At 36.9% G+C, this 27,719-nt stretch overlaps 1 protein-coding gene across 6 annotated transcripts in view; it reads right to left on the minus strand.

Moving 5' to 3' along the window:
* Positions 1-27,719, minus strand: part of UHRF2 (ubiquitin like with PHD and ring finger domains 2) — a 95,026-nt gene that overhangs the window by 59,465 nt on the left and 7,842 nt on the right. For 4 of the 6 annotated variants that reach the window (XM_075739491.1, XM_075739490.1, XM_075739489.1 and 1 more), the window contains 3 exons: positions 19,003-19,245; positions 14,854-15,113; positions 523-741 (listed from right to left, as the gene is read on the minus strand). In XM_075739491.1, coding sequence (XP_075595606.1) covers positions 523-741; positions 14,854-15,113; positions 19,003-19,245 — 722 coding nt within the window. The remainder of the gene's footprint in view (positions 1-522; positions 742-14,853; positions 15,114-19,002; positions 19,246-27,719) is intronic. The other 2 variants (XM_075739495.1, XM_075739494.1) reach the window with 1 other exon arrangement.

The raw sequence follows: 27,719 nt of genomic DNA on the forward strand, positions 1-27,719 counted from the left end.
TTACAGTTCTACATTTTACTTCTCAGAAGCTATAACACTCACATAAATATTTTATTCTTTAAAAAGAACAACCATGTAGCCAGTTCAGAGACTTACTCAAATTGTTAGAGATGACTAATACTCAGTGAGACCTATGGGTTCCCAATTATCTCAACAACTACTGAAAACAGACTCTTCAGCTTTCAGTAGAATTGAACATCTAACATATACAAATTAATATAACTGTAGAAATATATAACACATAGGAATATAAATAACAACACACTCTGATCAATTTGAATCACAGATAATACATGAAACCTCATGGTTGCCTCCAGCAATCTCAGGAAATGTAAAAATTCTGACTCATAGCTAAGTCTGCACACCATAAAAACCATGCACTGTGATTCCACGACTCAGCTGTGGAATCAAAGTAGGACACTAATTTTAATCTTGTGATGACTAGTAGACAAAAAAAAAATCCAACAACATACTTTATAGCATATATATGTAGAGATTTTGAGTTGGTCAAACAAATCTTACCCCAGCAGAATTTTAGCATGAACCTCTTTGTTAGTCCTTGAGATTTCTCTCAAAGAGGTAATTTCTGCATCAAACCAAAATCCTCTTTCTTCTGGAGTCTCAACATTGTAGTTAACCATCACCACGTCACCCACTTTTAGTTCACTCCACTTCAGAATGGTTCTTGCTCGGGGTCGAAGATTATTGGTGTCCATTTCTACTATGCCATTCTCTGGGTACCTTAAAAAGTAAAACCAACAACAGTATGATTATGACTCCTGTAACAGTAAGAAGTCACAGACAATTTTTGAAAAGCATACATTTTTAAATGTGCTTTGGGCATTTAAGAAACATAATAAAAATCTGACCTAATGTCTTTTTGAAAGTTTAGTTTTCATCTAAACACAGAGCAGGAATTGCATCTAAACACAGCATATCAAATTCATGTGGTGAATATAGTCCAAGTCCGTGTCCCATGCACCATATTTAAAAAAAAAAGTCTAACTACAAAATGTAGTGAGAAACAGAACTAAGACTCTCAATGAGATACGTGAACTAACAAATTGATAGTATTCCTCCCTTTAAGTTACAAAAAAATCTAGAAACATAAATGTGGTAATCATTCCTTCTCTTGACAACGAACTTCTCCTGGCAAGATATAGTAAGGAATGCAATATTAAAAGAAATTAATGGTTCACTAAACCCTAATTAAGAACTTTTTGTTTATTTATTTTTCACTGAAATCTTGGTGACTTTTTCCACAGTGTTTTACGTAGTATTACCCACAAATTGCTAGGGTTTGTAAGAGATTGCTTTCTTCTTCCTGGTGTATGCTACCACATCACACATATAAAAAAAAAAAAATAATCAAAGAGTAATGAATACTTTCTGAAGAGCTCTAATTCCTTTCCAAGTTGAGAAAGACTCAATTAGCAGAATTAAAAATGATACTTGACAGCACTACAACTAAGATACCAGTGGAAGAAAGAAAGCTTTTATGATTTGAAATGTTAACTTTTCAGTTTAACACCACAGCCTTCTTAAATCCTCTGTATAAGGCAATTATTCAATGATAGTAGAGCCTGTATAGTTTGCACATGTGCTGGAAAAACAGCACAAAATGGACATGATGAAAATGCTGCTTGTAGAAAAAAGCTGGCCTATTACAAAAAGTAAAAGGTAAGATGCTAGACTAAAATGGTGAAGTTCCTTTCTGATACTTGGTGTAAGGAAATAAAGAATCTTCCATCATTTTACTAGTACTAGATGATGTCACAATACAAATTTAGTAGAGAAAATGACAATTAAGTCCACTGCCTATTAAAAGTATTCATTTTTCCTTCTTAAACATTGCTGAGGATGTTATATCTTAGATTACATTTTCATCATGCAATTATTGGTATTTAGCAAAAGCACTCATGCTGTACGGTCAATATACCTTTATCAAATGGCACAGTTATATCATAATGGCAATATCCTACTCTTCCCAATAAAAGTATGGCTCTGTTACTTTCCAGCATGCCTCCCTGTAGTGAACAAGATCACTTCAAGGTCTTGGGGAAAGCAGACATTGTAACTGACTACATTACTACATAAATACTAAAACTACTGTCAGTAACAGCATGAGGCTCTGATAAGACTATAGCCTGACATCAGGATGTCTACTCCTAAACAGTTAATTGAAAGCCCACTGATATAATTGGAGACATTCTAAACAAGTTCATTTTGCTTTGTTTCATGCCTTTATTAAATCTAGCACACCAGTTTGCTACTGCATACAAGGTGAGGGGGGCTAGACCTGGCATTCTATATCCATTTTATCTTTCTTTTGTTTAAAGAAACATGAACCACAACAGTTTAAAAGTGGCTGTACTTTTAAATAAAACAATGGCCAAATAAAAAACCCATATCCTTAACTCCTTACAAAAGTTAAATCCAAACAGTGTTTTTCCCCAACATTTTCAGATCCTAATTATAAAAATCTGCACGACAAGAATTATATCATACAAAGATGGGTGCTTGGGATCGAAGCATTATCCAAATGACAGTCTTTTATGACGTAACTCTCCACAGTTCCCAATTTCTTTTTACTTTGTTTTGTTTCCAATTTGAGTGTGTATTGCAAAGCTAACATTTGTGGGTTACCTTTATGTCACACAGCTTTCCCTTAAAATAACTATTATACAATTCTACTATAATAATTACGAACATTGTAACTGTAATATCCACAAAAACCATAAGACAGATTCATCTATATGTAATAAGACAAAGCAAAAAGCAACTATAGAGATAATGTCTATTTTATTGAGTGCCTGAATAATGGCATCGTGTTATAGTACAACAGGCTACTGAAATCTTAAGACAGCTATATTTGAACTACAACTCAGTTCCATCCATCTTACAATAAACCCTTCCTAAAGTTTGGAGAAGACAGCAAGTAGTACACAGTAAATGAAGATTCAGTTTACTTGAACTCTGAAACAAAAATAGGGCTTAAACATCATGAAACTAAAGAAGATAAATAGACATCATTTATGTATACAGTGAAATAATCAAGTGAGAAGTACATATCAGATCAGTGGGACTGTAAAAATAACTAATACATATTTTTAAAAGTTTCAGTGTCACTGTCAAAAAAACCAAGCCCTCAAAAAATCCCCAAAACCAAAACGTGTGACTTACAACAGTTTACATTCATAGAAACTTAACTCTGATCTAAAACATCTGTTCTCATCTAAAAATAAAATCCCTTCAGGTTCTGTTTTTCCTGGGAGAACTTTGGACAAGTATTTTTTTTACTTAATGATTAAGAAATATTTCTTTCCCCAAATTCAGATTTGTGACATCTTTCCCATCCCTATACAACTCAGAACAGAATCTTCCCTACTGTACTGCTGAGGAACTTCAAAGATTGCCACTGTTAACAATATCTCCACCTCTGTTCCTAGAAGTATCTGATGAAAGAACCCAAACAAAGAAGATTGCTTATCAGCATGACTAGAACAAGACCACTTACCAAAAGACATCCCCCAAAGCCCTCTTTTACAGACAGAAAAAAACTAACTGCTTTTCCTTGGTAGCGTGGCCAGCAGGTCAAGGAAGGTGATTCTGCCCCTCTGCTCTGCTCTTGTGAGGCCCCACCTGCAGTACTGCGTCCAGCTCTGGGGGCCCCAGTACAGGAGAGACATGGAGCTGTTGGAGAGAGTCCAGAGGAGGGCCATGAAGATGATGAGAGGGATGGAGCACCTCACCTATGAAGACAGGCTGAGAGAGCTGGGCTTGTTCAGCCTGGAGAAGAAAAGGCTCCACAAGGACCTTATAGCAGCCTTCTAGAACCTGATGGGGGCCTACAGAAAAGCTGTAGAGGGACTGTTTACAAGGGCACGGAGTGACAGGACAAGGGGTAATGGTCTTAAGCTGAAGGAGGGTAGAGTTAGATGAGATGTTAGGAAGAAATTCTTTACTGTGAGGGTGGTGAGGCACTGGAATAGGTTGCCCAGAGAGGCTGTGGCAGCCACATCCCTGGAAGTGTTCAAGGTCAGGCTGGATGACGCTTTGGGCTACCTGGTCTAGTGGAGGGTGTTCCTGGGAGAACTTTGGACAAATATTTTTTTTACTTAATGATTAAGAAATATTTCTTTCCCCAAACTCAGATTTGTGACATCTTTCCCATCCCTATACAACTCAGAACAGAGGGTTGGAACTAGATGATCTTTGAGGTCCCTTCCAACCCAAACCATTCTGTGATTCTATGAAAAGGAAGGCAGACTCCCCACTGAGTGAATTCTTCCTCTTATTGGCTGGTCATAGACTTAAGCTTAGAAACTTTGGAAGAAAAAAGCTTACAAACAAGTGAGATTTTGCCATGTCAGAATTAGCCTTTCTTTTGCATCAAGTTCCAGATATTTAATGTTTTGCTGCTGTGCCTTCACATATAGAAACATGATTTTATGGACCTCAGTGGATGCTAGCAGATGTTTAGCCATTGACGTTTGTCCATACCTGACACCCCAGGTAGAACAGCAGAAACAGCATTTGTCAAAAGCTTTTGAGTTAGGCTCAAAATCACAGAGTCATACTACACATGTTAAGCACAGCACCACTATTCCTCATCATACTAAGTAATAAGTAAACAGTACTTCCACAGTAAACTTGTGCCCTTAAATGTATCTAATGCCCCAATTTACCTGAGTAAGTATGGAAAAAACCCCACTCACATTAGAAAACGCTACTACCTCCATGTTCACTTTCCCAAAGTTTAACACATTACTTGTAAAAATCCCACATTAACTTAAAACCTAATATCTTAATTATTCAAGAGTAATATTTAAATATAGTATCACAAAATGGGAATACATGGACTTAAGTAGATAAACCAAAACATAAAGAGAACAAATATATCTTTTGGCAAGCCTCAAGAATGAAGTGAAAAAGCCATTCTGTCAAGCTATAATAAAGGACTACTGTTAGACGTGAATGTTTACTGAAAGTGTTTTCTTATTTATTGAGTTACTTTTAAAATCCTAAGATGACCCTCAAGAGATAACAGAAACATTTTCACAGCAGTACTCTAATTAGACTAACGTAAGTTTAATACAATTGAAATGAAGATTATACGACACAATTCAGCCTTTTTACTTAAAACAATTGTAGATGTTTTCTTGGTTTTCCATGTTTTTCACGACACTTGGCACCTAATATTGAAAAAAGCAGACATCATAATAGTAAATATAACCATAACAGTTTAATGAATACCACCCATAAGAAGTCTCATGTTCATCATTAAGCTGTATTTCCCTGTAATTTAGTTTTTTCCTGTAATGTTTCTAACTGTAAATACTAACCCCAGCATAGCAAGTATTTCTTAAGATTTTGTATCTGTGGTGACAGTTTCCATAGCAAAGAATTATCCATGAAGTATAAATTCCAGTGTTTCTTGGCTATGGTCAGCATCTGCTCCTTCCTAAAATGCTCAAATACTAAAACACATATTAGCTTTATGTCAGAATATAGGAAAGTCTGCTCAATTTACTGAGAGCTTGAAACATACCCTTTACCCCTTTTCCCGGCTGTTACCAGAACAACTAGAACTGGAAAGATAAAATTGTCAAAGCAAAAGTCAAGACTTCCCCATCCCCTTTCCATACTAGTATGGTAAAGAAAGTTAGTGCGGGTGTGCAATTTCTTACATTGTTATTTTCTAATATAAATAGAATACAAGTATAAATTATTTTCCCAATCAAGAAACTCAGAATTCTGAGTCATTCAATATACACTCAGAAATGAAGGAATAGAAGGGCACAAATAAAGAAGAAAAAGGAATGAACTCATAGAGGACGTAAAGCTGACTAAGAAAGTAAACCTGAATAAAAACTACATTCACACCACACACACACTCCCCAACAATTTTCTACCTGAGGAAGTAATGAGCATAATTTTGCTGTAGTATTTTAAGAAAGCAACACTACAATGGACGAGCATCTAAGACACAATTACAAATGGAAAAAAAAATTTAAAAACTCACTGGGATAATAAAGCTGTGTGCTTGCACTTCCAAAAGACAGCCAATAGGTCTGATAATTTGTTATTACAAGAAAAAAGTAACATATTTCAAAAGACAGACTGGAAGGAATAACGAGTATCAATAAAGATAAAAATCAGTCACATGGAACATAAACAAGATTTTGGAAACCTTACCTAACAACTAATAATTACAGGATTAAGCAGCTTAAACACTGAGAAACCATATTAATTGCCTAAAGAGAAACATCTTTCCTAATTATTTTAGTTCTTCCTAATTATTTTAGTTCTAAGTATTAAGAAAAATTAACTTCTAGACTTACACCATTGCACTGTGTGAACAACATGGATACTCTGAAAGAAGACAAACTGGAAACAGAGTACCAAGACAGAAGTTCAGAAGCTGTAAGAAATACATAGAAGGTTGAATTTCTAATACAAAAAATATATAATGTTGTATAATGAATCTAAATACTCAGAATGTAATGAAAAAAGTTTACTTCACTAGCTAGCATACAGGATGACAAGTAACATAATTACTGAAAAACTTTTTTGAAAACCTTTTCCTCAGGTGTTCAATCCTGTGACCGTGCAAGGGGAACACTTACAGCTAAAGACAGCTAAGTAAGAAGTAGAAAGAGTTCAATCTCATTCTCATTGACCACATCATTTTTAAGCCAAGTATCAGTTTTAAAGGGAAAAAAAAAAGTTTAACTGTTGACATTTCAGTTGTTCTCTCAACAACTACTAGAACAACAAAGCTTCCCTCCCTTCATTTCATACGCTTTCTAAAGAGGCACAAGAAATACCTGGATTTTGTCCTCAAACTATTTTCTTTTCAGTTTGTGGAAAGTGTTTACATCCTTAGAAATCAAAGCCTTACAGTTAATGCCAGTTGTAAAACAGCTGAAGACTAATATATGCAAACACTTTGAGATTATAAAACCCAGATTACGCAGTCAGGAAATTCACTGCAAATGGGACATAGAATCTTACAAGGAATCAAATTCTTTAAATTAAGAGCAATAGCATGCAGCCTACTCCCTAAATAACTTTTAAGTTTGAACTAACATGCCTGGACAGCCACGTTGTAGTGGCACTCTTTTTTCTAATGAGGATTTAAAGAATGAAGACTTAAATGTGACTTAGCAGGTCTCCTATTGTTTTAGCTTTGTCTAATAATCTGTACAAGAGAAAGTTTTGAATGTGTAAACAAACTAATCACCTGCAATAGGCAAGACTCTTTGGTAAGGATAACAGCTACAGCAGAAAAGAGCATTTTAGAGTCCTAGGCTATCACAGTCTTTCAAGCAAAATGCCTTATAGTTGTTTTTAATTTTCTTCTCTCCCTTTATAAAAAGGACAATGAGTAATACCTTTAGCCTTCATTGGGAATTGTTTCTCCTCAAACCACTTTCAAGGTGAACTTCTCTTACTGTCTGCAACCCTGATTAGTACTGAATAAATAGAATAGATGTGTAAGAAACAGGTTTAAATAAAAAAAGTAATCTTCTTAACAATGAGAACTCCCCTTGTACTTAAAGACCTTCTCCTCCTGCACTTAAAGACATTTCATGCTGTAGGAGCTTTGAAAAATTACAGGAATAAATGTTTTCCATTTGAGCAGAATGAACTCTGGGGAATGAACAAACATTAAAAAAAAAAAAAAGGAGGAACTTCAAGTAGGATCCCTCCCAACTTTTTTCCTCCTAAACTTTTTTTCATCTTGCACTGTTCCCCATCAGTCCAAATAAAGTTTGTTGCCCAAGTTTCTGTTTCTGTATCTGTTTCAGCTAGTATGAGGCACCTATGCCCCTAACAGGACTCAAACACTTCAGAAGCAAATAAGCTTGAAATGGTAAAAAAGACAGCCAGTGTTACAAATGCTTCTCAGGCAAAAGCAGAAACAAAAGTGAAAACACGGAGTATTGAGTTAACAGGTCAAGGCATTTTAGTGGTGTTTAACAGCAAGCCTTCCATCTCGAAATGAAAGCTACCCCTAACAGACTGATACAACTGAATTAGTTCAATTTACACTTAGGAACACAGGAGTCCAACAGGTGTCCCGGATCACTAAGATCAGTCCCTTTTATTACAAGCTACCACATACACTAATCTTTTCCTGGACTCCATTTATGATCTGAGGGTCTAAAATTACTGTGATATTTTCCTCAATTTTTATTTTTATGACACTTTACACAGCTTTTGGAAAGCTTATGGACACACATACTAACTGAGGCTTACAGGTATGGTAATAGTATATTCTTATGTGCCTCTACCTTCAAAGCAGGCTGTAATGTCTTTGGGGTAAGGCACGTCTTTTCCTTAAATGATTCTACAAGTTTAGCACCACAGTAAGTGAATTTATTGTTGAGGACTACAGGTCCTAATTAGTAATAATATTTGCTAAAAGCATATATAGTAGATCAACACAAGCTCTTTATTTAGATGCAACTTAAGGACAGAACCAGTAAGAACAAATGTCTTACTAGATACTGGGGGAAATTAATGCTGTTCTTAATTATTCATGCTGAAGAATGAAATGGATTACCCATCAGTAAATTTATGTCTTAGAAATGCATTACTCAGGTTTATTCTGTAAAGAAAATTACCCCTGTAATAGGCATAGATCTGGACACATTGTCCTCTTTCCACTCCTCCCACCGTATTTTTGGTACAGGGAGTGTGCGCAAATGTATCACTAGTAGCAACTACATAACTGAGTTCTCTACAAGAAATAAGGATCAGCATAGCCAGACTGCAAATGAGTGTCACCCTAGGAAAGCCACATTCGTGATCATGCCTGCATTGCCAGGCTACGTGGAACAAAGTTCACCTGTTCACTGACTGCTTGGTCTGCACAAAACAGCACTTGGTTCTACTCAACTTCAAAACTCCAACAGCATACAGGTTCCAGGATAGAAATTTTTGCACATGGAAATGATACCTCAGAGGAACTAGTTGCCCTTAAGTACCCCTCCTAAGTAGCTACACATCAGTCTACAGGCACAGTCAGTAGCTCCGTACACTCACAGTTTAGATAGAGTGCATTTCGGATTTCTTTGTAACACAGTAATTACTGTAGGATCGCTTCCAAGGACAGCATAGGTTCTGAACACATGTAATAGCCAGCACTAATATTCTACAGATATTCAGAATGTTGGTATTCTTTAATAATGTCAGAGTTAAAATATATTGCAACTTAAGCTCTGCCTTAGCAGTCTTGTAACAGATTTTCAAGTTACCAGCATGCAATGAGATGATTTTTAAGATCGCTACATTCTGTGATCTTCCAGCAAGCTGCACAAAGAGACATAGTAACTGGTCCCTAGCACGTTGGATGAGGCCTATTCTATCCAACTTATGAAAAGGTCTGCAATTTAAATACATAGGAAAACTAGTTTTCTAACCAAAATCAGAAGCAGGCTGAATCTTAGTTTAAGTCAAAACCTAGTCTAGGTCCCAAAATAAGTCTTGCAATATTAAAAAAAAAAACCAAAAAAACCCCCAAACCCAAAAAACCACCACAACAAAAAAACCCAACAACAATTCCCCCCCCCCCCCCCCCCAAAAAAAAACCCCTCAAAACACAAACCCCTGAAACTCATATGCAGGCTGTCACTCTCCCTGTATAACAGAGATATCATGAAGGTCATATTTTGCTGAAGAATAGAAGCAGCAAGCTGGTTGCCACATGCTCTGAAGGTTAACATCAACTACCATTTTTCTACTCCATTAATGCTGAAGATCCCTCAGAGACTGCAATATTCTCACCAAACCCAGAAGAAACATTAAGTTTAATAAAGTGCAAGGAGAGAAGCCTGGCAAACCCACTTATAGATGGTGTACTGATATGGAAGCAAGGACTAATGTCTGACGGATCTTGAGGATTATTACAAACAAAAGTATCAAACAAAGAGCTTTTCTTAAAAGAGGGACACTAATGGTCAACAAAAACCCTAATGTACATGGAAACTTAAGTCCATCAGGTTCAAGTCTTCCTGTTCACCAATAATGACAAAGTCTATTTTAGTAAAATGAAACATTAAGAACTGGGGAAAAAAATCATCTATTCTTAATAAATCTACTATAAGAAATACTCTAACTTCTGCCTGCACAGATCCAGGAACTTGATAAAGCTTTTAGGAATCCTCACTAACAGCAATAGCCATCTGGCTACCTAAATTGCCAGAATCAGGCTGGGCACGTAACTCACTTATAGTGGGTCCTACCTCACATTGCTTTTCAGACAGGTTCTTTACAGCATCAGAGAAAAGATATCCATGTAAATTCTTATGGACCATAAAAACACCCAACACACATCCCACACAGAACACACAGACTTGACTATAATCTCTTGGGCTGAGAAACAAATAGACCTCAGACTACTTCCAGATCTGAAAGAGTTCAGAGAGCATCACTCCACAGTTCATATTAAGCATGAAGTAAACAGATGATCCCTCTTACTAAAGTATCTGGTTCCCTAGAATAAATAACCACAGTGTACTTTATGACACATCATGCAGATATTACCTCAAGATTTAAATTAAACTTCTCTTTTGCTTGATATAAAACCTGAGAGGGGTATCATCAGCCAAAAACAATGGCCCTGAAAAAAAGCTACCTATACTTGAGCCATACTAAATTTATATTTGCATATAGGTAGGCACACTGACAATTCTCAGGCTGCACAAACATCCAGCATTCCCGTGACTACCATTGAGAGCCTTCTTAAATAGAAGGCCTTCATTACAAATGACTTAAAACAGGAAAAGGAAGGAAAAGACAGTATTCGCTTGTAAATCAGTAAGTCTTTATACTACTTTAGGGGCTCTTCCCACCAAGAAGCTAACACTCACAGAGCGAGAGACCTGTCTCCCTGAAACTACGTAGACTATATTCAGTGCTGCACAAGCAACAACTATGAAATAAGAGTAGGTTAAAAGGAAATGGCAAACTTGTATGGCACAGCACTGTAAGACAGGTCCTCATGGTGCCACATTACGCTACCAAAGTTTCCCGCTCCTGACTACGAAGTGATTCTTAAGCAAGCTGTGGTAGAGGCTCTACCTACAGTTAACCTCATGATTGAAGCATGAGTTGGATTCCTCATAAGTCCTTTCAAATAAGGATTCGGCTTTCTTCTGTTCAAGACAGGTTCACACCTTCTTCTGTATTAAAAGACAGTTGCTCAGAGCAGAAGAAAGAAATATATGATCGCAGTGTATGAAACTTCATAGCACAACCTTGATTTCAAAGCCTTTAATGGTTCTTTGTGATAGCAACAAATGCAAAGGTGAAATGGAAACACAATAAATAAAGTGGCAGAAGGGGAGAAAGACAACACTGATAGAACTGGCAGAAATAGGGACACACCCATAATGTAAACAATGCTGGCTCCAGGCAAAAGGCTGCATTCAGAAACTGAATGCAGAAGACTGACTATCATGCAAAGGCTGTATAGCCACAACTGGTGCAAGGTGAGTTAGTACTGACTGGATGTCAGCATTGATAAAACTGATACTTTGGCCTCTTCCTCACTCTGACGATGTGGTGTTTAAGAGCCCTAAGTCTTTCAAGTCTTTGAGCTTATCAAGAACTGACTCCAGTTTAATCTGTAACGGAGACATTCTGTTCCTCTGAATGGCACTAGGTTTTCTACAAGCAGAACTACCTCTCTGCAGAAATATGTGGGTTTTACAACTATTGAGGCAACTTAGTTAGATGTTAGGCATACAGCCTCTGGTGCTGGAAGGAGGAAAAGAAGGAAAGGAAACCACAGCAGAAGTAACTCAGCTATCCTGTTCCCTACAAAATCCAGGAGGGATAAATAGTACCTCCTATCACAGCTGGCAGGAGAGCTCTGTTTAGCCATAAAGTAGTTACCCCTTTAAAATTACTGTAACTAGGTTCTTGCCCAGAAAGGTTAATTTCTTTCCATCGTTCTTTTTGCTAGAAGAGCTCTGCCGTACTTTTCCCCCTTCATATTCACTGTAACTACGCTATTTAAACATGCAGTGGAAAGAGGAGAGGAAACAAATGAAAACTCAGCCCCTCAGAGAAAGTACACGCTTATGAAACGAAGGATTAGAATAAAAGTTAGTTTTTTACCAAACCTAAAACTGCAAAACAATGTGTTTAAATTTTGCACAAGACCTGTGATATGTAAATCTAGCAGCACCATTGCTAAAACCAGCTTTCTCACTTAAGGGAAAGACAAGTCCTGCTTCATCCTTTAAGAACAGCTGGTCTTAGGAGAACATTGTGACCTAAAAGTTACTTTGTTGAGAAAGAAGTAATGATTGATTGGATTCTTCACTTGATGGGACTGCCAAATGTTTCCAGCTAGGAAACCAAAACCAGATGAACATCAGATCTGTTGATGCAGTTTCAACTACTTTAAAAAGTGTCAGGTGTAGAACACACAAGCAAGCAGTACAGACCCAGCCTCCCCTAATGCACAGCCACAGGACCATGCAGGGTACCTCTGACACACAGTCCTTCCAATGTATTAAAGTAATTTTGATGGCTTTACAGGCACAAGACTTATATCACCCACTTGTGAGCCATTTTTATTGTGTTTCAGATAATGGCAAGTGTTTTCATGTCTTATAAGAAGATGTCTGTTGTAAGATGTCTGCAAGGCAGAGCTGAAATTATACCACCCAAGAGAATCATCTTCTTGATTAAAGAGAAGAGACAAAAGGGAAAAGAGCTTCTCCAAAACAACACAGCAAGGATGGACTAGAGAATGCCAAGTACATCTAGCAGCAAATTGCACAGTCCAAACCTAAAGAGCAAAATACCCAGGAACAGGTCACTGTGCAGAAGACAGTACTGGCAGTACAATATGAACCTTGAAGAACAAGAACGAAGACATAAATTAAACAATTTCTGGAGCAGAGAGCAACTGTGTAGCAAAACACAACATGATCTTCCTATTTATCTACATCAAACATGTAGGTGGCAAGATACGTGTGTGGTCTACAGCCACCAAAAGAGGTAAAGACTGATTTGTGAAAACAAAGCAGTACGAGTGTGCACACAGCTACCATATGAATATGCACGTTAGGTAACACCAAGAGAAAAAAACTGAACCCTTGAAAGATTTTGATCAGTAACATTCATCAAAAACCCAATCACTGACAAATGTGCAGGTCTCACTTTCCAGAAACCCTTCCAATAGTTTTTGTTTCCAAAAGCTCAAACTTCCAATACCTCAGACTGATTAGTTAAGTAACTGATTTCAATTACTATCTCGCAACACTGTGTTTCTGTGCCTTACCTAATTTTGTGGCTAAGAATATACAATTGCTATACGTAATCTTATAGTAAGAGTAAAAAGACTGTTTCCACCTGCTTAAAGGGAACAGGTGGATCCTGAAGTAAACATAAATAGAGGTCAATCTTTTCTCTTTAGTATGAATATACCAAAGAAAAATGAGACCTGTTGTGAAACATTTTCTACTTCTGTACTTTTAACTCAGGAAAAAACAACATCTACAAATAAGGAATATAATTTCATTACAACAAACACTTTCTCAAAAATGTTTGTGCATGGCTAGATTACATATATCCATAGTATTGTAAAATTAGGTAATCTTAAAGCCAGGACTTTGAAATCACACCACAACAGACATGTAATTTCAAGAGAGACTATTTTCATTTTGGTCATACCAGTTGACTAAGCTATTTTCATTTATTTCTTGTAATATTCAATGAAATATTTACATTTCTACTTCCACTTTTGTAATTCTCTAACATTTTAGGTAGAAAACTTACACAGTTGCAGATACCAAATTCAGATTTTCTGAACTCAACGTAGAGTTGAAAGGGTGCATTAAGTTGTATCTGTTACTACTAAGAGCAACAAAAAAGCGCTCTGTAAGTCAGATTCACAGTTACACATTAAAATAACTAAAGTTGAAATAGCTGCTCTAAAAGCATATTTTGGAAATCTACATTTAGTTAATACTGAATATACTTTGCATCCTTCTACCTTAATCTTAGTTTGCACATACTACAATATTTTTACTAATCTTGGTACCAAAATTTAAAACTCCTCAACTCGTTTAAAGTTTTATTCATTTAGAAGCTTAACTTAATGCTGTAATAGATACTATTTTTAAATAATCCAGATCAATTTCCAAGCAAATGAAGTGGTGCAAAACCTGCTCATAAATAAGAAACCCCTCCATAATCAGAGTTTCCCCACCCACACATTGCAGGCTCTGGAATTTGTTTTTACTACAGAAACAAACAAACAGTCAGGAAAAAAACCAAAAACCTGCCCTTAATGCCCTCTCTCTGGTTCAGAATCAGTTTCATGCCCTCAGTCACAAAGTTGTCTGTAACAAAACTTTACTGTAAGTGCAGATCTGCAATTTTGTGCACGGTTGTTCTATCTGGAATAAAACTGATCCAAATCAAGTAACTAAATTTGCTCTCATGAGAGTTCCCCTTCAGCTCCAATGATAGGAATATACACAGGGAATAGTTAAAAAAAATTTAAACAATACTTTACTCGGAAAAAACCCACAGTAAAAATTCAGTTATATAATTTCTTTTTCTTATATAATAAGGACGGATTTTAAATTTCATAAAGACAAAGAATTTAATACTTGACAAGTGTTAGACAAGTGTATAAATATCATTACTCCCCGTGGATTCACTATATCCAACTGAAAAGTGTTATAATTTTTTTAATAAATTTTTCTTGGTTGCAATATTGAACTTGCTTTCTTTGATTCCAAGCTTCTTCAAGAAATTCTTGGTTTATACAAACCAAATAACAATATGTGACGTCCTCAAAATAGTATCAGGAGCACTTACTCATCATACTTGATATGATAAATAGCTTCTTCAGTGTCCATACAGTCTGAGTAAGATGTGGATGGTGTACTGTCCAAATTATTTGCACTTTCTCTAGAAAGATCTTGACTTAAGTTTCCATTAGTCCTTTTGTAAGTGTTACCACTCTTTCCTTGAGCTTTACCATTTTTATGTCCCTTTGTTGCTCGGGTAACATTTTCTATATGAGCTTCAAACCAGGCTCCAATGCTGACATCACGGGCATCCACCAATTCGTTTATCTAAAAGGAAAATTCAATAATGAATTTATGCTTCTTTTATATAATCCCAATAAAGAAAAAAATAAGACAACTTACTATGCTACTGCTTAACTTTGTTATCAGTAAAACAATCAACTGTAATAAGTAGCTGAGCTTGAGCAAGTTCAAGTAACATGCAGTCATGAACATGTTGCACTTTCAGTATTTTACTACTCTTCCCTTATTAAAATCTAGTATGAATATAATTTGTATGTAATTTTAAAGAGCTAGGTTAGATTATTTTTTTTCCCTCCAAACCTGAAAATTAGCTTAATCTCTTTCATTATCCTTTCCTCTTGCTTCACCAATTACTCTTTACAGCTAAAATGAGCATACACAGCATTAAAAAACTAGCTCACAACAAAGAGGTTTAAAGACTTTCCTGAGCCTCGAACTTGGAATTAATATTCAACCTTCTATCTTTCTGGGCTGCAAGGGTTTTTTTAACTCTTCAAGACTCAGGGAGAGAAAGGGAGGAAATAAGTTTAACAAGGTTGCCACCACTGCCAGTCAAAATCTTGTGACTGTAAGAAACAGAACTATCTCCCAGAATTTTTCCCTTCTGTACTCACAGTAATACTAGTACTAAGCAACTAAACCACTTTACTATTCTAAATCACATTTCATTTTCTCAAGTCTTCAGCTAATTAAGCAGATGTTCCTTTAATAACACTGAAAAAGAAAAAGATTTAAAGAACACTTCATCAGCAGTACATAAAGTATAAAAAAATTACTACAACAGAACTACTGCACAGCCCTATCATAGAAAACAATTATAATAAACAATACAAAATACATATGTACATGTATATATATGGATTAAGCTACAGCCCTTGTCAAGTACCAACACAGTGGCAGACAGATATGTAACTCTCACTAACCCCAAAGACTAGTTTCTATGAACTGAACAATCTTACTGTATTTTCACAGGAGCAAGCCAAAAAACACGCTCAATAACTTCTAGTATTTAGAGTGAAGCAGTCCTTAGGTATCTGAAAGTGCAATTGACAGCAGTTTGAGCTAACAAGTTTGTCCCAAGAAAGCAATACTTCATATTTTACTCTTTTAATTTACATGTAAAATACCAACTTTTTTTTTTTATTCTTACATCCTACAGTATTCAAAGTACAGCTTTTTACCAGGATGAAAATTTCAGCCACATAATGAACAAATCAGAGAACAACCACCTCATTTTAAATCTATCAATCTATTTCAAACATAAACAGTAGATTCTGGCATTTCTGCAAGGAACTCTCATGAAAGCATACCTACACAACCTTATGTATTTGAATTACTTGTATCTCAAAGTGCTTCTTTACTTCCTTCTCAAAAACACAGTTGAATGAAACATACACTACTAAGGATTTCCCCACCTGCTGCTGCTTCTTCTGACCAGTTATGAAAGTGCCAGAGAAGCCACATTAGCCAAGTCAAAAATCATCAAATCCAGAACAAAAACATTAAAAAAAAAATTTAAAAGGAAGTGTAAATTCCCTTAACCATTTCTCTCCAATGCATCCTTCCATATTTTGATGTCCATACTTCCACAACAGCCTTCCACCCTTGCAAAGAGTAAGAGCAAATTATTACCACAGACCACTGAGGAACACCAGACACCTGTTTCATGGTAGTGGTGTCTGTTCTAAGAACTGGGTTATTAGTAGGTCTTAGACAGAGATTTTTGGATGAAAATTATTATGACAATCAGAAGGGGAAACAAGCACATGCTTCTGAATGAGCTTTGTGTTTTCTAATATCATTCCTGCATGCCCAACCAGTGTTATTGTAACTCTTCTCTTGTAATCTGTCCTGTATTCCTCTTTCTGGCATTGTAAATCAGCCATGGGTACCCTACTTAGCCAAGGTGATGTACTCCACATATGCTGAGTTCATCTTGGAATGGACCCCCAGTTCTTAAACCAGACACCACCAACAATTCTCAGTCTTAGTAACAAGGAACAGGAGTCAAACATAATTCTACCCACTACTAGTCCTTCAGAACCCACGCAAATCAGATGTCATGTTCAACTGGAATATAAAACAAGCCAAAGCATTCTGATTTACATAATATACAAAGACCACACCAAGAAACTCTGTTTAAATCACTATTTTAAACATCTGACAATAATTTAATTAGTATTAACTATTATTTCCAATACCAACTCTACCATTTCTCTGCCCCCCTCACCAAGCTACTACCTTTCCTTTTGGTAGCTGAAATCAGAAAGAGAAAGGATGGTACAGAGGCTAAGACTATTCATAACGTGGAGTAAGTAACAGGTATCTTGCTGAGTATAGCTCTGGATGCAGACGCAGCGAGGCACAGGACCTTCCTCAGACGGACAAAACTGTAACAAACTATTCCTTCCTGTAATTAGCCAATTCCTTATTGTTTTACAAACAAGCAAATGCAAAATAATTAAATACAACCATCTATTTAGACATCTAACATCTTCGTTTATGGCCTTTTTAATTTACTTTCATTAAACAATTAGATTATTGGCTAAAAATATACTCTTAAAAGTTTTCTGATTCTGTAAGTAGAAATCCTCTATATGTTCCTGTTGCAATCCACAAACAGCAAAGAATGCAATGATTGTAGCCTTATTTTTCTCTATATATATTAAAAGCATACAGCTGGCTGAAAGAGTAATCAATTCACAGGTAATGAAGGAAAATGTGTTAGGTCCGTAGTATTAGAGATCACAAAAATTCCAGCTGACTCAACAGGTTTCCTTAAGAATGTTTGACAATATCACCATTCTCCATTCTATCTTCTGTTTTAATAATAAATAAAACAATCACAAGTCTACCTGATATAATTTTTAGTATTCTTGAAACTATACAGTTTAATACTCCTTTCCTTTGATCAAGTGATCTTCTGAGACCTCCCATTCCCCCAGTATTCTCCCCATCCTTTCTCATACTACCTTTTACACTCATTAATTGTAAAGCATCAGGACTGAAGAACTGCGTTTTTCTCCCCCACTGTAGTAAGTGGGGATAAAAGGAAAAAAAGGAAGCATACAAACTTGTGTCTCTATATTCAAGCTACTGATTTTTGACTCCCCAATTCCTCAGAGAATGAATGAAACTCACTGCATAGAATGCTACAAGAATGTAGAGTAACTAACTTACTGTTTGTCCTTAATACCTGAAACATTAAGTAACAGTCTACATGAAACTAAGACAACTTCCCATCTAGATGGCAGGTCTAAGTAACAGTGTTCCTCTAACTGAAACGAGCTTGTATAAGTATGGCAGCCTTCTCTGTAATTTTGGACATTTTCCAGCAAAAGAATTACTGTTATGGATATTTCTTATTTAAGAGAAACACCCAAACAGGAGGTAAAATGCTACCATTCCCTATATATACACAACCTACTAAATATCCAATGAGCTAACAATCTGGAAACTGCCCATTTTCTGTTTAAACTTCTGGTACTGATACGTAATCCTAAATGACAATATTGAAAAATTCAATGAGGTACAAAACTAACAATGAATATATGTGATTCCTAAAAAAAACTATAATAAAACAGCAATTATTACATCACACACACTTTAAAGCAATTGTGTATTTCCATAGTTTATCTAGTTCTAATGCAGCACTGAAACATTAATATTAAAAGAAATTTTTTACAAGCTTGAAAAAAAAAATCAAGTAAGGGAAAAGCTACACTATTCCACAGATTTTTTTTTTTTTTTTTAACTAGCTGCTTCAGCTCACAGAAAGTATTTCTGTTTCACAGGTACTCTAAATGTTTTCGAGAACATATTTTAGTGAACACACCCAATGTGTCAGAGTTTATAACTCTGCAAGAGTCAGCTTAAATGAAGTCAATTTGACTTATGTCAAGTTTGTACATACCTTGTACAATCCAATGCCAGGATCAATGAGAAATGAGCGAGATGATGTACTTGGCTGACTGGAAGATCCACTATTTGTTTTTTTCACTTTGTTCTTGCAGTTGGAAACAGCACATGGATTGACTTCTCCATCCTGATCTGTCACAGAAGTAGTGGTAGGAGCTTCAGATTCAGAACGTATCAAAAGCTGAACTATGTCATTTAGTCCAACATTGTAGTCAAATAAAGTGTGTCCATCTTCTAGCTGTCAAAAGAAAGGCATACTTGTAAAATTCTACCCTGAGCTACATAAGTAGTTTCCAAATCTTCTTTTAACAGACAATAATTGTACAGACCAGAAAAGACAAGCCATCAGTTTCAGGTAAATAAAAACCTATGTCTTGCATACATGCAAAAACAAACCCTCATGGAGTTACCTGCAGCCATGATTTCATCCAATGAAAATCACTGAAAGGCTTACAATTAGCAACAGACATCTTTACAAACTTTGGACCTTTTAATTATGCACCAATATCCAAGATAATGCAGTGATTTTTCTAATCAAAAAACAGGTAGGATTTATGTTGCCACTTACATGAGGTATGCAATAACTATAAATATACATGAGAACTTTTAAATTAGCAGTCGTTGTGTTGTGTACATCTCAGCTACATAATTTCACAATTTGTTGGTTCTCAATCTCTTCTAGAAAGCAAGACAGTACCTGATACTTCCCTAACACTTTGCAAACTATTTCCTAAACAAAACATCTGGATATAAAAAAACCTCCTACACATACAACTCCATTTACTTTTCAAAACCGTAAGAACTGGAAGTATTGTGCAAGATCAACTACACTTACAGGGAAGGAACACCAAAAACACGTACTGGGCCTTCAAATTTATGAAAGGATATCTCCTAAATTGAGAGCATAAAAAAACCCATTTTTATTCCAGATTTAGCCAGGTTCCCCATCCCCAAGACCTCCACCCCAAGATCAAAACAAGATTATTCACTGAAAGTATGTCTTTTAACAGTTTAAAAGCTATGATAAAACTGAAGAAATGTGCACTGCGTAGCACTCCCTCAAATACCTTTGTACATCAGGCCGCACTATATTCCAGATACAATCAGATCCTGCAGAACACCAGAACATAAACAGAAGCAGACTTTTAAATCATATATAGCACACAATTACTAAACATTCTTTTGGGGTCCATTCTGTACCAGCTCTAAAATACCTGTTATCATCTTTATTTTATCTGATTATTTCACCTACCTTCAATTAAGCTAAGAAGCTCACACCAAAACCACCAAGTTGTATGCCAGGAAAGAAGGAAAAACAGGCAATAGTGACCACTGCTGCTTTGCTCAGTTAAACACTCCTAATGATATACAGCATCTTTGAAGCAGAGAGCTAATTTACCTAAAAGTATAATGTGTTGCTTTGAGACATCAAAACTAGAATTACATTTTACTTCATGTTACAGTGGGAGAAAAATGTGCATGACTAAAAACACTCCCACCTGTTTCCAAACTACTTTTGAAACAAACACTTGCCTGACCTTTTTCCAGAATAGGTACTATTTTCAACATCACTGTTTCAGGAATCTTTTCAAACAGATCTGTTTTCATAAGCTTATGGGCAGTATCAATACAAGAAGAAAAAATAGGAAACAGGAAGAAACAAAAAAATAAAGTGGGAAGGAATTCTCCGGCTTCTCACTAATATAGTTTTCTGAAACATTCAAAAGATAGGCAAGAGTAGAATGCACATTTCTTCCTTTATCCCCTCTGCTTTTTCAAAACAACTCTAAAGGGCAGAGGACTCTTACGGACATAAGCTGACACTCAAATTAATTAGTTCTTCTTCCGTGAATTTCAGATCTCTGTAAAATGAGTTACTCTGTACTGCTAACTACTGTACCCACAGCTGGGATGTGCAAACAGGAGTACTCATAGTTTGTTTCAATGTAATTAAAGTTGACCCAACTGTCTGGTCAACACCTATGGGAACAATCCTTCTTCAGCTGACTTTTTTCAAACCAGTTCAACACACAGCAGATAAAAATGTACTGAAGATTTTGATGCTGTAATTATTAAATGAACACAAGTCTAAAAACAGAAGTCTCCAGCAACTGTTACTCTACAGGTGACTACCAGCACTCTCATATGCCTGGAGCTTTAGGCTAGGTTTTCATACTGAAAGCTACTTAAGCAAGTTTAAGTAACCTTTCCCATCCCACCATGTTGTATGTTCGTACGTTTTTGATAATTCTAACGAAGGGAACAGAAGTGTTCTTGCAGCCCTATGAAAATGCAGATTTGGGGGCTTTTCATGCCACAAGAAGTTTGTATTTTCACTGTTAAGATTATTAAAGAAGTTTACAAACAGCTATTCTTAGATTCAAAGTACAAATAAACCCAAAACAAAGACCAATAATCACTTTGCAGTAATACATGGGGGTGGGGGCACGCCACGGTATAAAATCCACATTTCTGGAGATGCTACTGCTTCTGAGCTCTACTCAAGACCCACTTTGAAGATTCAAACCCCAACAAGTCATTTTTTTTGTTGCAAAATGTTGAAAAAATTCAGTAGTACATCTGCAAAATAGATCACTTCTGAAATAACGAAAAAATTGGATGTTATTGGACACAACATAACTGCTGCTCCATTTTTCTCTTCCAAATGGATTGGACAAGCTGTGGCAGAGGTTCTAGTGTGCAATTTCTAGAATCCTATGGTATGAGGAAATCTTCTGAAAGCTAAAGCAGTGAAGAGAAAGATAACCTTGCTACTGGTAGACTGAAGACATGTAGGCCACGCACAGTGAGAGCAAAGACGTACTGACATCGTTCCCTTTCTCTCAGGACATGCCACGTGCAGGCTGACAGAAAAATATTTTGAGGTACTGCAATTTAAAGTTTAAAGCCAATTCAGCGAAAAATCTAAATCTGAGGACCCTGAACGATCTACCCTAATACTCAACTAAAAAATTTCCTGTGTCTAGTCTTTGCAATCTATTCATCAGTTAAGAGTGCAGACTAAGTTATATCTTTGATCCACAAATGAATCCTCCTATTAGCTGGGGGGGGGAACAAACAAAAAAACAAACCCCACAACAAACCTTAGAAGAAGTAATCTACCCAGGAATAGTTACATTTAACATGTTCAGAAAACAAGGCATACCTAGGCTAGGCCTTGAGCAAAAAGCCTTCTCTAATGATGCACACACCCACCACTATGCACAGACTACCTATTCCTGCATAGGAATCAAAGAAGTTAGGTTTGATGAACATGAACTACATGGTCAGCAGAATAAACTGGTAACTGCAAAGCTGTCTACAGTATTAATTCATTATGAATTAGCATTCTGTTCTCTGCCCAAGTGGTTGTGGGTTGCTTTGTTTTTATAATCAGTATTCTTTGCAGGAATATGTTATGACTACAGACTATTCTATGACTAGTAATGTCACACTTAAGTCTGAAAGCACAGTAAAAAAGACAAGATTACTATAAGCATACTTCAAATGAGGCAGATGTAGTGTTTGGCAGTGTGATAGGGAAAGAGCACCTGCTCATAGCACGAGCAAAAAATATGTTCCCAGAATATTAGCAACCATATCTATTTAGACCAAGTCAATGACACTGCAACATTGCTTGCTTCTGGGAACGAAGTAGAGAAACACAAAAACTCAACTAGTAAAATCAAGTTCACATGCTATATGACTTAGAAGAACTAATGCATATATCTGCAAGCATACCTATACCCAGCATTATTGCATCACTAACTGACTACCGAAATCCTAGGAGTAACAAAACTGGAAAACAACCAGTGTTTAAAGAACTTCATTCCACAACAGGAGGAGAGAACTATAAGATGTTGTTTCATGAATTACTGACACTATACTGATGGTAATATAACAATGGGACCTTGGCCAGCAAGGCTATAACCTCACAGATGACTAGAGTAAGAAAACAGTAATGGAGCACATCACTTTTGAGTGTACCTGTCCTTCCAGGTAAACTAATATCTCCTACTGTGTTCCAAGTTGGCCAGGGACTGCAAGATGACTTTTCAAATTGTATTATTAAAGCAGTATCAGATGCAGAAGATCCAGGATCTATCACTATGTCTGGATATTAACAAGCAGTAGGAGAAAAAGCATGATACCTTCCTTTATACAGACAACTAACATTTTAAATCCATCCTGGAATACAGTATTTCTTACTCAAAAAAACCCCAAAACCACAACTCCACAAAAAAACAAAACCACCCACAACCACACACATACACTCCCTTCTTATTTCCCAGCAAACGCTGCCTTACTATGTCATCAAAATTCCTCAAAGCATTACTGAACTGAGTCCCACACAACCTCACAGACAAGTTAAATATTCAGCCCAGAAAGGTAGAAAATTTCATCAAAAACAATCTGGCAATTTGTAGGAATAGGTGCCGACCAGTCCCCCAGTCAGCTTTATGGTACGCTCAATTCTAACAATACTTATTTAGATAAATACATAAACAACTTCATCCCATTCTCCTGCATAAAGATACTAAGAAGATTCCCTGTGAACATGATTGCCTGGAGAACGTACTATTCTCAAGAACAAGGAGGGGCTGGCAGAGAATGCGAAGCTCAAGGAAAGAAGCTAAGGAAAACCTTAGCTGCAGTGACCATGAAATGGTGGGGCTCCAGATCCTCAGGACAGCAAGGAGGGTGCCCAGCAAGCTCACTACCCTGGACTTCAGGAGAGCAGATACTGGCCTCTTCAGGGACCTGCTTGGTAGAGTACCATGGGACAAAGCCCTGGAGGGAAGAGGGGCCCAAGAAAGCTGGTTACTATTCAGGGATCACCTCCTCCAAGCTCAGGAGTGATGCATCCCAACAAAGAGGAAATCAGGCAAAAATGCTAGGAGGCCTGCATGAACAAACTACCTAGTTCTACCTTGACTTTAGTAAAGCCTTTGACACCGTTTCCCACAGCATTCTCCTGGAAAAACTGGCTGCTCATGGCTTGGACAGGCGTACACTTCACTGGATAAAAACTGGCTGGATGGCCGAGCCCAAAGTGGTGGATGGAGTTAAATCCAGTTGGCAGCTGGTCACAAGCAGCATTCCCCAGGGCTCAGTACTGGGGCCAGTTCTCTTTAGTATCTTTATCAATGATCTGGACAAGGGGGTTGAGTGCACCCGCAGTCACTTTGCAGACACCACCAAGCTGTGCGGGAGTGATGATCTGCTTGAGGGCAGGAAGGCTCTACAGAGGGATCTGGACAGGCTGGATTGATGGGCTGAGGCCAATTGTATGAGGTCAACAAGGCTCAGTGCCAGGTCCTGCACTTGGGTCACAGCAACCTCATGCAACGCTACAGCCTTGGGGAAGAGTGGCTGGAAAGCTGCCTGGCAGAAAAGGACCTGGGGGTGTTGGTCGACAGCTGGCTGGATATGAGTTGGCAGACTTCCAGTACCTGAAGGGGTCTACAGGAAAGCTGGAGAGGGACTCTCAATCAGGGCATGTAGTGATAGGACAAGGGGTGATGGCTTTAAACTAGAAGAGTGTAGATTTAGACTAGGTACTAGGAAGAAATTTTTTCAATGAGTTGTGCATGCCCCCTCCCTGGACATGTTCAAGGCCAGGCTGGATGGGGCTTTGGGCAACCTGGTCTAGTGGAAGGTGTCCCTGTCCGTGTCAGAGGGGTAGGAAGTAGATGACCTTTGAGGTCCCTTCCAACCCGTTCTATCATTCAATGATATATTAGATGTTTACTTAATCATTCACTAAGCATTTAAGGACACTGGTCATTCACAAGTTTATACATGCAAACCAGGAGCAAAAGTAATCAGGCAAGTACCAGATAATCAAGCTGTATCTCATTCAAGTCAGTTATGATTTCTTAATGGGTGATGAAAATATGTACTAAAGCAAAAATAACTGAACAGGCAACTTCATTTATGAAATTTTGCTAGGTCTTCTGATCCTACTGCCATTAAAAAAAAAAAAAAAGATGCATTTGTTTCCTTCGCAGTACATTTCACTTTCAGTTTTTCTTCCACTTAACGACTGGCATGCTTCAAAAACCTTTAAGGCTTCATTAACATATCCTGAAGTGACACTAAAGAGCAGCTAGATTTATCGTATCTAACACTTTCACTATACTAAATACCCGTAAGTAGAGAAACAGGTTACATCTTTCAACTGTATTTTTACAGATCACATGCTATAGACACTATCAATTTAAAAATACTTTTAGAGAAGGTTGTTATAAATACTTAAAGGTAAGACAACACTGTGCTTACACTACTACACAAGAGTAGCTGTAGCAATGCAATACTAGAATTGATACCTACTATCACTGTCAGAAGAATTGTCTTGTAACATCAAGCCACAAATGACTTTACAAACATAGAGAAGCTGCACTTACACAAACATGAATGATCATGCAGAGTGCAGTACGATACTACATTACTTAAGAAAAAAAAAATATACCTGACAAGTAATTTGCCAATTACTATCACATTAACTTGTCTACAAGTCCCAGCAGAAGCACAGCTCATTACGAGTTGTACAGCATGTACAGAAATCTCCCAAGAAAGCACGTTATCCTTCTTGTAAGTACGTATTACCTACTGTTTTTATCTTAAAGTGTGATCCAGAGGGTAAGTTCCCAGGTCACTTCAATCCTGCCATTCCACTTGACAATAAAGATCTTTAATCACTTACTGAAGTGTGCCTTTGAGCATCTTCTGAGGCTTTCTTATCCAAGAACTAGAGCAGTGCCTACATCTAGCAATAAAGATGAAACAAACTATAATGAATGCAGAAAAGCTCTTTAATTAATATAGTATGATAAAAAGTTAAGTGGCATTAATCTGTTACTCTGCACAGGTATTACATGCACCCTACAAGTTTAACAGAAATGCATAAAGGTAAAAGAACTTCAAGGTCAAGCTCAGTAGAAAAACTTGGTGAAGAGTTTGGGGTTTTGTTGTTGGGGTTTTTTTGTTGGGTTTTTGGGGGTTTTTTTGTTTGTTTGTTTTTTTTTTTTTACAGGCATTACCCAGAAGGTAAGTTAGTCTGAAGAAATCAAGAACCTGTAACTTCCAGCTAGGTACTCACTGAAAGCAAGCAAAGTAGACTGCTGGAACTTCTAGTATTCTCCATTTAAAGACTGATGTACAACCTAACTTTTTCTGCCTGCAAGAAAGCCATTGGAATTGTGAATTCCACTTAATATTTTCACAGAAGCATTCAAACATATCTCCAACCAGCACCTAGTAATGAAAAGACTAACTTAAAATTCAAAATCAGCTTTTAAGTATATAACAGTGAGGTTTTGGCCAATGGGACCACCTCAGGTCAAGAAAATTTCAATAATCTTTACTACACAACATCAGACACTTAGCTCATGGACTTCTGCCATTCACAAAGTGTGCTCAGTTCACTTACACTTTCAAAGCTGAAAGAGAACCTGAGCAGTATTTTTTTATTCCACAAGGAAAACTGTAGCCCACACTTGGATTATATGGTATCTGAAGAGAATGCTTCAGGATTCTGAGATCTTTAAATTCATGTATGAAGCACAGAGTGGTAGGCACAGTGTCAGGTTTTTACAATAAAACTGTGTACTGTAACCATTTCCCAAGGAAGTACAGTTGTCTCAACTGCAATAAAGACAAAAGCTAAATAAGAAGGAATTTAGTAGCCAACCACATAAAGAAAATTGTCTTTACATGAACTGGAATGTTTAATATGTGCTGTCTTAAAGTGTTTGCAACCCCAGGAGATCCACTTCCTCCTCAAGCAACTTGTTTCAACAGTACTTTTTATAGCTCCCAAAAAGGCTGCTCTGTCAAAAAATGTATTGTCTAGGGATCATTCTACTAAAACATCCCATCTTCTTATTGCACATGGGACAGTTCTGCTGCTATCAGTAACATTTCTGAGTGAAGTATCAGTAACTGCTGAGGGTCCAGGAAGATATTCCTGGCCCCGCACAATGAAACTCCACTCAGCCAATCCATTATAGCAAGAGAATAAAAAGGCAAGTAACCACAACAAAACATCTTCAAGCAAAGACTACACATCCACAAGGTTTAGTGGCTCCTTCCCCACATGTCATCAGAAGACCGTTTCTGAAGTGCGGGCTTGACTATACTATCTCCACATTCTAAACGAGGCTTTTGCATATACGCTGTGCAGGCATAAAGGCACCCTGTTGATACTGTCTTCACTTGGCACTCTGGAATGTTTCCTCCCAACTCTCTCTTCCTTATTGCTGCTGGCATTTTTAGCAAAGATGCTAACAGAAACCAAACAGCAACACCTATCAGTCTCTTAATGAAACTAACTATAATAAAGGTTTACTTTCCTAAATGGGAAAAAAGTTTCATCTTGCTTGGAGAGAAATACCAAAGAAACTCTAGGTCACCCTTATCAGTGCTTTTTGTCCTTCACTTTGTAACCTGGTCTTCAATGAAAGCAAAGCCCAAACAGAAACAGATTAAGACTTTACGAATATGTTTCTTGCTTGCCACTAGAAGCACTTTAATTTACAGTTTCATTAAAAGTCTTAGCATTGACAATCTGTTCTCTAAGAGTCACATTAACTTTTTATTTCTTAATAGCTTGGACTTCATGGCTTGCTGTTAAAAATAAAGACGCAAATGGCAGATCATTCCCTCATTTCAAGAAGGAGAATTTACTCATCAATTAAAAAAATAAAAATC

This window comes from Balearica regulorum, chromosome Z (assembly GCF_011004875.1).
Source record: "Balearica regulorum gibbericeps isolate bBalReg1 chromosome Z, bBalReg1.pri, whole genome shotgun sequence".
Taxonomy (NCBI): Eukaryota; Metazoa; Chordata; class Aves; order Gruiformes; family Gruidae; genus Balearica; species Balearica regulorum.